This window comes from Chenopodium quinoa, unplaced genomic scaffold (genome assembly GCF_001683475.1).
Source record: "Chenopodium quinoa cultivar QQ74 unplaced genomic scaffold, ASM168347v1, whole genome shotgun sequence".
NCBI classification, from domain to species: Eukaryota; Viridiplantae; Streptophyta; class Magnoliopsida; order Caryophyllales; family Amaranthaceae; genus Chenopodium; species Chenopodium quinoa.
The window spans coordinates 5,044,823-5,058,264 of NW_018743292.1; the positions used below are offsets into that span (position 1 = coordinate 5,044,823).

General features: G+C 29.8%; 1 protein-coding gene across 1 annotated transcript; it reads left to right on the forward strand.

Annotated features, from left to right (window-relative positions):
• The first annotated feature begins 10,627 nt into the window (after positions 1 to 10,627).
• On the forward strand, positions 10,628 to 13,115 carry LOC110736589 (transcription factor MYB61-like). The gene is made up of 3 exons (XM_021916850.1): positions 10,628 to 11,037; positions 11,320 to 11,449; positions 11,681 to 13,115. Exons 1-3 carry the CDS (start codon positions 10,905 to 10,907, stop codon positions 12,816 to 12,818), a joined length of 1,401 nt encoding a protein of 466 aa, XP_021772542.1. The 5' UTR covers positions 10,628 to 10,904; the 3' UTR covers positions 12,819 to 13,115.
• The last annotated feature ends 327 nt before the right edge of the window (positions 13,116 to 13,442 follow it).

Here is a 13,442-nt window from a genome sequence, read left to right on the forward strand (position 1 = left end):
ATCAGTCCAATTACATAGAATACAGGTCAACGTTTGAAAGTAAAGAGAAAAATCAAAAATGAAATTTTCCCACTATTTTCAAATTGGGGCTCAAACTTATGACCTCAAATGTACATGGTGTATTTTTTACCATCTCTATATATTGAAAGTTTATTGCTCATATTTTTTTTATACTTTAATGCTTTACCAAAGACTTGGTGTCTCATGAAACATATATACTATGTATAGTTGTATGTAATATTTTATACAACATTTTACTCTTATTTATTATTATTATTATTATTATTATTATTATTATTATTATATTTTTTTAAAGATAAGGATAATAAAACTAGGAAGCTAAGCTCTCCTCCCAAGAGGAAATTTAGTGTTTCATGCGTGCATGCATAACATAAGTAATCTCTCTCATGCATGCAGTGGCGGATCCAGGATTTCCGAGATAGTGTGTCACCATCAATTATTGATCATTTGTGAAAGTACAATTTTTTTTCCATGTCTTGTTCATAATTAATTTCAATCCAAAACTTATATATATAAAATATATATATATATATGTATATATACATACATATATATGTATATATAAATACATATATATGTATATATACATATACCAAATTGATTTCAATCCAAAAATAGGACACAAAAATTCATATCACAACCAAATACAGTACTTAAGAATTCAATTTTACAAGTCGAAAATACTACAAATAACATGTTATAAACCAATGGTACAATAAAATTATTATATTGAATTAACTTTATGATTTTTTAGTTAATTGATAAGCTTTATGGGGAAATATTAAAATTGGTTGTACAAATATAAGATATAAAAAGGGAAAAAAATTATTAAAAAATTATACAAAAAAAAGTGAGATAACTTAAAAGACCAGTTATTAAATATAACTGGTCTCTTTAATGAAAAAGAAAGTAACGCAAAAAAATTGTGAAATGCAATAGCAGCATCAAAGAGACCTCTTATATAAATAACAGGTCTCTTTAATATATAAAAAAAAACACACCAAGTCTTTTGTAGCAATAGCAGCATCAAAGAGATCTCCTATCTTAATAAGCGGTCTCTTTGATATTGTTTGTTGTTACCACTAGCAGCATCAAAGAGACCCCCTATCTATAATAAGGGGTCTCTTTGATATTTATTTTTTTAAAATAATACTGTGTCACCGGACCCACTATGACTAAAGGTGAGTCCGCCCCTGCATGCATGCATGAATAGAACCAAAAAAAAAAAAAAAAGAGAGGGTAAGTGGAGGCACTAAAGTTTTTATTTATATTTTTTAAACAACTAATTGTACATAAATAGAAAAGAAAAAAACAAATGCACTTGGTGTATGTGCATAACAAAATCCCCACACAATCATGACTCGTGAAGTCGTGAGTGAGTTTGAGAACTTGCAAAATATTAAAATTATATACAAATGAATGAAATGGATTTAGTGTGTCAGTAATTATTATTATAGGAACTTTGTGGAAGACTTGAAAATGTGGAATATATAAAAGATCATACCCAAATGATTTGATATTATGTATGTGCATCATATGATTTTCCTACACAAAAACAAGTACGGAAATCATGTAGGATTACCAAACTTACTAATTTGCGATAGTTACCCTACATCTAAAGATCATACATGTACAATTCAATCAATTAAATTAGACTAAGTAAAAAAATAAATAAATGGATTTTGTAGGCTCAATGTCTCATGGAAAAGCCCGATTAACAATAATTGTTCAATAGGGTGAGTACGGACAACTTGTTAGGATTGCAAAAGGGCTTATTCTAGCCATATTAAGTCCATTGGACCAAAAAATAACATGTTCAACGTGTCCTTTTTTTTTCACTTAAACTGGGCACGCATATGTTCACCTTAACTTAGAACCATTATTTTACCAATATTTTAAAATAGTTCAATAATATCCTTGGGCCATGCCCATTATTGATGTCCTCCTTTAAACCGGGTGGCTAGTAAGAGGTGTGAGCTGAGGAATCGAACTCCCAACTTCATGGTTTTATAGTGAACCATAAAAGTGGCTGATATCTGTTGTAACTTGTAACACACCTCATCCTCTGTCTTATATTCACACCTACAACCTTCGAAACCATTATTGTAATTATTATTCCCATCAATATCAAATAATCTCTTAAATAACAAAGAACAACTAATAATAATTTCAATTGATGAAAGAATAGATGGAAATGGGGATTAGGGGAGGCACCAAAGAATCAAGAATATAATACCAAAAACTTAAGGAGACAAAATAAAGAGTAGAAACTAATGATCAATTATGGGAACTTAATTCTCTATTACACATGATTTATGTGTACTATCATATCAGTCTGTCACCGACATCTACGGGATCACGTAAATCATATAAAAGATCTCATGTAACATACATTTGCTACCGAATGTTTTCTTGATGTATGTATTTTCCTCAAACAAGATAATCATTAGTACTAAGTATATACTCTAATTATAATAAATTAATACAAGGGTCGTTGATATTGATTGCTAATTATAACTTATATGAAAGGATGGTGTATTTTGTTCCACAAATTAGAATCGGTGATGTGATTATAAACTTTGGATTTTTTTTTTTTTTTTTTTTTTTTTTTTTTTTTTTTTTTTTTGGCAATGCATAATGTGCCACCAATTTTTTCGGAATCCAATATGAGTGGACGGGAAATATCCACATGTGAATTACCCCGTATTCTCAGTAATAAAATTTATTTCATCTTAATTTATGCATTTTAGAATGTTTAGAAGGAAAAATTTATATTTGATGTTTCCCACATAAAAAGGGTAAGCCTAGAAGATATATTTTGTACTCAATTATTTGATCCCAGTAACCTAATTTCGCCGGATCTATCCAAACTACACTCTCAAAGTGACATGAATTCCAATAGGTGACCTAATCTATTAAATTACGAGAAACGTTACATTATAATAAGATAATTTCATATCGAATGAATTCAAATTCAAATTTAAAGATTAGACTCAACACCCTAATATGATTACGTGAATCGAAATTGATCTATCTATTGCCATAAAAAGAGAAGACGATTACCATAATCAGCTACTTATCCATCTATTGGATTTATGATGATGAGTAAGACATACTTGTATGAAAATTAGTCTATCCTCCAAAATAGACCTATGTGTACTTCTGTGTAGGCCGGCCTAAGAATGTAAAGCAGATTTATGAAAAAGATTTCGTTAAAAAATATATATACTCCGTATTTTTTTTTTTTCTGTTAAGATTCATGTTAAAATGTTTATAGGAATAAAAGAATCTCTTTCTTACAGAAGTACCTATATATTCAGTTTTTACGTGTATGAGTAACGTTCAAAACTTGTACGCTAAAGTTTCATAATTTGATCAATAATTTTGTAGTTAGATACTTGAATCTGTTGTTGACCTTCGCAAATCTAAATGCCGCATGCAAAAGTACAAAATCTATATTTTTCTTGGGTACATTTAAAGCTAGGTGTACTAAACTGAGCATTTTTTGCAAATTTTTTTAGTTTTACTCTTTTTGAATTCTCCAAATGGCTGAAACTTGACAGAGTGTAAAACATATTTTTGGGCCTCAACCAAAAGCTTAAACCGATGGTTAAGGCTCAAGAATATGTTTTATACTCTATCGTGATAAAAACGGGTTTGGGCTGCATCTAGAAATTAAAAGAAAGACTCTATTTTACAAGTCTAAAGGAGATTTTATCCCAAAACCATACGGCAATAGGAAGGGTAGCCCTTAGCCTTATAAAGATATGTTTTATTCTCTACCAAAACTGATTAGACTAAAAAAAAAAAAAAAAAAACTACGTAATACTCGTGTTAAATATGAAAATAAAGGCCTTTAATAAATACGTGTAACTCTAAGTGTAACCGATAACAAGATGAAAGTATTACGAATGATTGTTTCAAGAAACTAATAGCATTGGATGACTTACGTTAGCGTTTTCCTTTGCACTTGACTGGGTTCCTCAGTCCACACTTATTATTATTGCCTACAATACTGTCGGTTAATTAGGCTTCGTGTCGTTACATTGGACTCTCCTATTAAAGCAATAGTGTCCTCTTTGAGTCTTTAGTCCCAAATAGTTTCAAGTTTGATACATGTACTATTAACAACGTAATTTAACTTAATTATGTTTGGATTAAGGCAAATTTTGTACGAGTCTGACTTATAATAAATTACTTTGAAATACCCAGATAACAGGTTAACTAAGCTTCATACTTTTTTTTTTTTTGAATAAAACTAAGCTTCATACTTACTTAGCTTGTATATTGAGATCATTTCTCTGTTCACAATACCGAATATATAAGTAAATAAATGAAAAATTAATTGGAGCTATAATGTAATTTCGAGGGGAAAGACTTATTATCCAGAGATAATTTTTCAATTTTTCATATATTAAGCTTATTTTCTCGTAGTATTCCATATTAGGTAATATAGTTAACACTTAATTAATTAATTTATACGTACATATAGTTAGTGTGGTAGAATTAATCAACATTGGCTTGAACATTTGTGGAATACTGCAGGCAAAATTGGTATCTCACAAAAAAATGATGGTGCAAGGACATTATAGGTATAATTGACAATTTAGTATAAATGTATGATAATATGATTCCTTGCAAAAACATAGTTAAATCCAACTTTATAATAAAACTTGTATCATGCATAGTAATAAGCTTGTAACGCGGTGAGGGACACACCCCTTGGAATATCTTATGCTTTTATTTGCTCTTCTTTTTTGGCTCAATAAATAAACAAACATTAATTTCAACATCATATAGATTCCCTGAACATTATAGTCTTCCCATAATTTGGTCATTTTTTGGACTTTATAATCGTACAATTTAGAAGGCAGACATTCACTTCCCTAGAATTAATGACCAAGTCATATAATTAAAACAATTATAAAATTAACCTTTGAAAGGCTCAAATATATTAAATAAATTAACACAACAAAAGTAATTTTAAAAAATTGACATTGGCAATTAGAATAATAAATTAAAGTGATTGAGGATTAATTAAAAAATCGTAATTAATTACTCGTGCCGACAAATGATTAACATACAAAGTGGAAAAAACATGCATTATAATCACCATCATCAACATGAATTAAGGTTTTGACTTAATAAAACACAGCTCATTTAATGATAAGCTCATGAGTGGCATAAGATGCTTGTTATGGAGATTTTGATCATGAACGAGGTATGGGTTTTTCATGATAAATTAAATAAAATTTTAAAATAACAATTAATTTTTAATTAATCAACTAGTAATTTGTTTATATGATTTTATTGTAATAGACAAAGGAACCTTCATCATATATTATATGATATTAGCATAGTAAGAACAAAAAAGGGGACAACTAATAATACATAATGGAGGTAAAAAAATATATATATGAGAATATATATAATGATTGGAGGACAAAGGTTTAAGAGTTATATTATAAGGTTTCAAACTTTGGATTATAATCTTATTATAAATAATTAGAAAGTTGAATGAAGATTTTAATTATTCTAATATAGTTCTTTTGGATGTTTGTATTCGCCCATGCTTATTTATATCTTCTTTCATGTGCTTGTACCTCTTACTTTGTTGGCAATGATATCACGTATGTAATTACGCAAGAATAAGCTAGCTTTTGTGGGTCATTATCTTTAATTTGCAAATTAATACTTTGTGACTTTAATTAATTTCATGTAATTAATTATTCAATTAGTATTTTAGTTAATCCATGCACGTCCTATACTTGTGTTACTATTATCAAAAGCAGTAAGTTCCTTAAGTGGGTGATTAATAGAGGAGAAACTACATGTTTTGAGCTATTTGAGTCTTATATGATAAACTTAAATATCTAAATCCTAATTTGTATTGAATTGACTCATTGAGCTACATCATCACTCTACAACGCGAGCTAATATAATACAACCCATATCTAATTAAGCTTATTAATATGACTCAAACTACATACACTAGTCCATGGTTGTCCGTCAATTTCATTAAGTTGATTAAAATTGTTTGATTGACATATAAAAATTCTATGTAATACGTAATCTCTATATGCTCCGACTCTTCAAGTGAAATTCGTTCCCTGCCAAATTCGTGCTAAATAAAATCATTTTACACTATGATGATGATGATGGTGATGACTAGTGTATGTCAATTTTCACCCTAGATGAGAGGTGCACTTTGTTTTTCAATCCTTCCATTATATAGTCAATACGTCGTGTGAGATCATATATTCTCATATACATCTAATAATTTGTGTCTTCTCGCGATTTTTTACATGAAAAATGTATTACTAACTAACTGACGGATTAGATATAGAAGGTTGGGCTAATGATTTTGTTATTTGAAAGGAATATAATTCTAGTTGGGTTAATATCATGCTAGTAACGCTTTATTAGGTTTGTGATTGCTCAGTTTAGCAAGACTTATGGGCGTAAAACACTGTGAAATAAAGTTGAGCAAATGATGATATGAATCAATTACTTATCATGAACAAAATTATGAAGGGCCCTATTATATTTTTCATCTGAATTGCATTTGATGAAAACAAGTTTCAAAATTAGGTCTTCCTTTTAAACGCATGTGATTTAATTGGCTAAATCTACTATTATTACTCTCCCGCTAGTAAAATCCACTTAATAATTAGCCAGCACTATGTAACATTATGATATGGTTCTCATTGGTTATTAAGTAGAGAAGTTGTAAATTAAAGCATCTTCATTTCACAATATTTGTATGGTTGAAAACTTGACCAATTATGGTTGCAACTTCTTCTACTAAATTTGTGAGAAGGATGTAAGCAAATGGCCATTAAGATTGATCTTAAATCTCGATCGCACAAACAAAACTAATTTAACATGCTACTCCAATAGTTCTATTAGATTGAAATTCAATTGAAAAGTAATGAAAACAATTTATGCTGATGTCACAAAATCTCAACCGCTAAAAGTTTCTACACCATCAGATGAAGAGACAATAGTTGTATTTAAAATATACTTCGTAGCAATTATAAATTGTACCTCTTGTTTTCCCACTAGATAAATACAACTCTTTAAAATAGTTAAACAATATTCTCCGTATTTCATATAATATAACTATTACGAGTGGATATAAAATGTATTGGAGTGGGAATAAAATGCACTCCCGTGAAATTAAATATCATTTTCCAATTCGGAAAAAAAAAAAGGTAATAATTCAAGATTATCTCGTTAATTAAATGAGATGAGTAGCAATTTAAAACTACTCTACTTAACTAACAAACATTTAAGACTAGTCTCTTTCAAAATTAGAACTTACTAATTGTTGTCTAATAATGATTAATGGTGAAATAACTATTGTATAAAAGTATACTTAGCTCTGCAAAACAAAATTAGCAACTTATGTAATACCATGTATGCTGTATTAATCCACCTAAATTTTGTCTCTATTATCTATACACAGTGAAATCCAGTGTAGGACACAACTACATTATTGTCATTATGTCCTATCTATATTTATTTGTTTATACTAATTTTCATGATATTTTAGAAGCTGTATTTGTTTAGAGAATTTGAAAGAAAACAATAGAGAAGCAGAAATTATGGGCAGTGTTTTATTTTTTTAATCTAAGAATGATGTATATTGTTTTTGTAACAAAAATGGTATAAAAACTTTATGTTAAAAAAAAATTGTATAGCCCTATATGATGAATTATTATTTTAAATTACTAGGAAAAATTATTTTATTTCCCTAAATAAGTTTGATTGAGATGGTTTTGGAAAAATTATCCAAAAAATGAAAACTGTGAGTAAAGGATATAAAGGTCAATTCACTTTAATAGTTTCTGCAATCTATGTTTGTCAAGAAAAGGAGGGGGGATTAATAAGAGAATTAAAGAAGAGGGTAGTCTCAGTTTCGTGTGGGTGTATAAATAAACACACTTTTAATTAATAATTTGATTAATTAATTAAATATTAATTAAGATTATGGAAGGGTTATCATCAACAATAAATGGAAGAAGCCAAATCAAACCCATGTTAGCTAATCATAGATGGTTATAGCTTTGGAGAATATTTTTCCAATTTGGGAATCTTCTGCCTGATTTTGGATTAAGAGACTCTAGGATAGACTTGTTTGAAAATAGGGCAAATGAATAGAACTTGTATTATTTTCTTTTATGATGCCTTTAAGGAAAGGTAATGCTATCTTTCTTTCTTTCTTAATTTTTATTTTTTATTTTTTTTATATATAGTTTAAATAAAATAAAAAAAAGTACAGATTATGAATTTACAATAAAATTGTTAGATATCTCATAGGATGATACCGGACTTTTATTTGTTAATTATAAGATAGGTAAATAACTTTTATATGAAATACGTAAATTATAACCAGAGGTCTTTTGGGTGTTTTTCATGTTAGTAATAATGAATGAAACGATGCTCTTAGCTTCACCACCTTATATATGGGCCAATCTTTGTATAAATATTTGTTTTCTTAAACTCCGGAGCTTTATAGAGTTCTAGATTGGGTAAGTATGTACTTCTACTATTCTAATAATATTGTAACAACTGGATTTTTACACTATTCATCAAATATGTTTGACCACAAATTATGAGTTATATGTAAAGTAAAATATAGTCATGTGGGGTCTTGTTAGATTCGTCTCGTAAAATACTTTCACAATATCAACTTTTTATAATTTTTACTCTTATATAATTATAGATATTTAGCATATAAAATGTGCTTTACAATGCGTAATTTCATTCTTGTTACAATATTTGTGGAACAGTGAAAGTATAGCCTTTAATCTTTCCAAAACCCTCTAACTCTCTTCGTTGAGGATTCGATCTCCACTAGCTATCTCTTGTAGATTGAGTGGGAACCAACCATTATTCCTCAAATTTCTCTTCTTTGCTTAGCTTATTGGTCATTATTCACAATAGCGTCTGGCCCAATTTGGGTATTGGATTAACGATCAATCACAAAAATAAAAATTATTTATTAACAAAAAGAGTACATTACAGGATGACCTAATAGTAGTCAAATAGCCACTAGATTAAAAAAAAGTAACCACAATATGGAATTCCATACCATGAAATTGATCAATCCAAAATTCTTTAATATGGTTTACTTTCAGTTGACCATGCTCAAAAGTAAATTATTTGAATGTTACTTGATACAATTTCTAGTGAAATCTTTAATTAGCATGCTCGATGGAATAAGCCACAAAGGGATTGATGAAATTTGAAAACCTCTATCCAAAAAGAATTTGAATTTTGGGCTCATTTAAACCCCTTTTCAATTTGTTACAAAGATTTACTATAACATTATTTACCAATTCTGTTGTTCCTTAATAATTGTAATACTTGCATCTTTCTACCATTTCTAAACTTTTACATTATTGTTAAACTAAGCGTAAACACAACAATTGCGAGTATTTAGGAAAAGGTGAAGTAGTAATTCTAGTAACTAGCTTAGAAAGCCATCAAACTGGAAAGGTAAAAATCTTGAAGTCTACCATCAAACTTTCACTCGACTCTTTTTTATTAGAAGATGGCATAGATGCATACTTCTATACTATTTATTTTCTGGAAATAATTACTCCACTATATATTTTTCTTAAAAAAAAAGTAATTAAAAAAGAGGTACTGAGGCTAATGGAATAAAGAAATCAGAGTTGCAGTGTTGCATGTAGGGACTTACAAAATCTGGGACACCAATAAATCTGTACAGATTATTGGTGATCCCAAGAGGACATTATCTGTCTCTAAAATTAAAAATTAAAGAAATTAATACAAGCTAATCCTAATTTTATTTGCAGTAAATTACATTGAAATATCATCAGCCCCCACTAAAGGCAGGGGATACCCCAGATCATTTATTTTCAAACCTTTGATAAGACTTTTGCATCTTATTTTGGTGTTGCTCTTCATCTCCACCTTTCTCCGCCCCTCTATTTCCAAGTAAAAAAATAGCAAAGGAATTTGATCATAAATATGGTAAAAGAAAAAAAAAAATAATAATTTATACTATACTAGTAAGTTTTCCTTCATCGTAGAGCTAAGTTAACATTATAAGAGACACAACCATTTAGAAGGGTGAAAATTAAAAAGTTGGCGAATGGCTGAATGAGTGTGTCGCAGTGTAAGAGAAAATACAATTTTTATCAAAAGTAGTATCTTAAACTAGCTCTGTGACGAAGAGAATACTTATACTCTTCCGTGTCAATTTGTTTGCCTCATTTATCTTTTATGTTTAGATAATTCAATTTATATGTTTCGATATTTTTTCTCTTGAGTTGGGGGTCTCATATTCCGCTATTAAATATTTTCTCTCTATTTTTTCCCTTACATTGAATTTTGCACAAATGAGTATGAGGCAAGTAAATTAAGATGGGAGATTAATAATTTCTATTTAAAAAAAAAAAAAGTAAAAATAGAAATAGTTCAATCATCTAATTGGAGATGTGACTTTTCCTCCCTTGAAGCTCTTCTATAAACCAAGATTCCCTACCAGCTGCCACTTCATTTTCTCAACCCTTCCTTGTCCTCTCTCTCTCCTCTCAAAGAAAAAAAAAAAAACAAATTCTTTTCTTTTTTTTTTTAAAAAAAAAAAAACCCTTTCTCCTCATTGCATCTCCTTATTAGTCCATTTCAAAGAGAGTCTCAACCTTCATTTGTTTGCTGCAAGCTGACACAAACAACAACAACAAAAACAAAAACATTTTATTTTTTTTATTTTCATTTTTTAACAAAAACATTTTGTGACACTTCCTAGAACCCAGAATCAGCTGCATTGCACAGAAAGAGATAAGAAATACTTGTAAAATTGATTGATATATACTTTTTCTTATTAATTTAAAGTACACATACATAATATGGGCAGACATTCTTGCTGCTATAAGCAAAAGCTTCGGAAAGGCCTATGGTCTCCCGAAGAAGACGAGAAGCTTCTTCGCCATATCACCCAGTACGGCCATGGTTGCTGGAGCTCCGTCCCTAAACTTGCTGGTACATTAATATATTTTATTTTATTTTTATGTTTTGTTATTATTATTATTTTTAACTTTTAGTTTTCCTGTTCCGTTGCTATTGACTTCAATAGCAACGGAACAGGAAACAATCTCGCTTCTGATCATGATAAAATTACCATAAGCGAGACTGTGTACATTAAATGAATTCTGTATGATGAATGATCACTGTACTATTATAACAATGTATACCCAAATTAAGAATTTTCCTAAACTTTTATGGGCTTACATAAATATTTATTTATTCAATTAATTTGTGCAGGTCTGCAAAGGTGTGGTAAAAGTTGCAGGCTAAGATGGATTAATTACTTAAGGCCTGATTTAAAAAGAGGAGCATTCTCACAAGAGGAAGAGAATTTAATTGTTGAACTTCATGCTGTTCTTGGGAACAAGTAATTTTTTTTTTTTGTATTTTCACTCACTTTATATATATATATATATATATATATATATATATATATATATATATATATATATATATATATATATATATATATATATATAAATTTGATTCCATTCTCTTCAATTTTTAATGGGGCATTTTTTATTTTCATGAATGATAATGATATAATGTTATTTTACAATAATTATATCTTCTTACAATTTTATTAATTTTTTGGCAGATGGTCTCAAATAGCAGCACAGTTACCAGGACGAACTGATAATGAGATAAAGAACTTGTGGAACTCTTGCCTTAAGAAGAAGCTAAGGCAAAGAGGCATAGACCCAAACACCCACAAACCATTATCCGAGGTCGAAATCGAGGAAGAGAAGGCGAAATCGAGCAACAGCAACAACAGCAGCAGCAACAACAACAGCAACAGCAACAGCAGCAACAACAGAAAAACTGATAGATTATCAGTTTCTACTATGATCAACAACAATGACAACAATAATACTCCCATAAACCTAACCTCTAATAATAAGCCAATAAACGACCCAAAATCATTATCAATGGCTTCTTCTTTGGCTCACCCTAACACTAACGCCAATTCTACAACATTTTCGTTAGCACCACCACCGTTATCGACCCACGAATTCTTCCCTGATACCTTGTACGGCTCATTCGGGTTTCAGAACCAACAAGGTATCTGCTTTGGATCATCCCTCCAAACCCCTACTCGAACGTACGACAACAACAACAACAACAGCAACAACAACCATTGTCAATACACATCAAACATGATGCCTTCCATAATCCCGTTCATTTCAAGCACCGACCTCGCTAAGGAGGCCTACAACGGGTACCAGAACATGGATGTCGCCGCCACGACAACAACCACAACAACCAGTACAAGTCATGAGAGTGGTAGTACAACCACTAATACAACTACCAACAACAACATCAATGATCATCTGAGTAACAATAACAGCGGTTCGTTTTTCGACAGCTTTTCTTGGGCAACACTTACTGATCATTCATCTTCTGGAAAATCCAACAAAGATAATAATATTCAGATTAACAGTAATAATATTGGATTAGATGGTACAAACCCAGATGAAATTAAGTGGTCAGAATATTTACAAAGTACAACTCCATTGTTATTAGCCCCTCATAATCATCATCATCAAAGTACAACTTCTACTAATACTTCTTCATATGGTGAGATTAAGACTGAAGCATCATCACTAATGCCTTTCACAACATGGCATCAAAACCAGCAGCCGTCAACGCCGCCGCCGATGCCGGGTTTTCATGGTACAGATATGTATAACAAGGATTTACAACGGCTTGCTGAAGCATTTGGTCAGATTTTCTGAGCTAAAAAAAATTAAAAAAAAATGGAGGCGGGAAAAAAAGAAAAAGAAAAAGAGGAATTTATTTTTAAACAAGGAAGATTATATTAATTTATAATTTTCATTTTTTTTTCTTGATTTTCCTCTTCTTCTTGTTCTTTAATTTGTTTCTCCTACAATGAATTACTGTGTGCTATAGAGGGTTTTCTTTTTTTTTTTTTCCTAAATATAAATTTCATTTTTCATATTGTAAATAGGACCATATACATGACATGTTCATCAAAGGGGGGTTTAATGAAATATTTGTGTGAATTATTATTATGATTGTGTTGTCATAATTTTTTTTTTTTATAGTTTTATTTTAATTTGATTATTATTCTTGTATATGTAATTTGTTTATTTGGTTAAGGTAGCATGCAACAAGTTGTAATCCTTGCTCGAATCCATTCCAATCTAATCCAATCCGATATGACTCAAATTTGGTTCGAACATTATTCAATTTGACAGCTCTAGCTAGTTGGAGGTGAGTTTGAGAATGAGAGGAGTGCGTAATGTGAATATCTAGTGTTTCTTTCAGAACGAGCGTCTCCATTTGGGTTAGATTCAACAATTTTTAAAGTTGATTGTGAGAGGAAAAGATAGCGACTT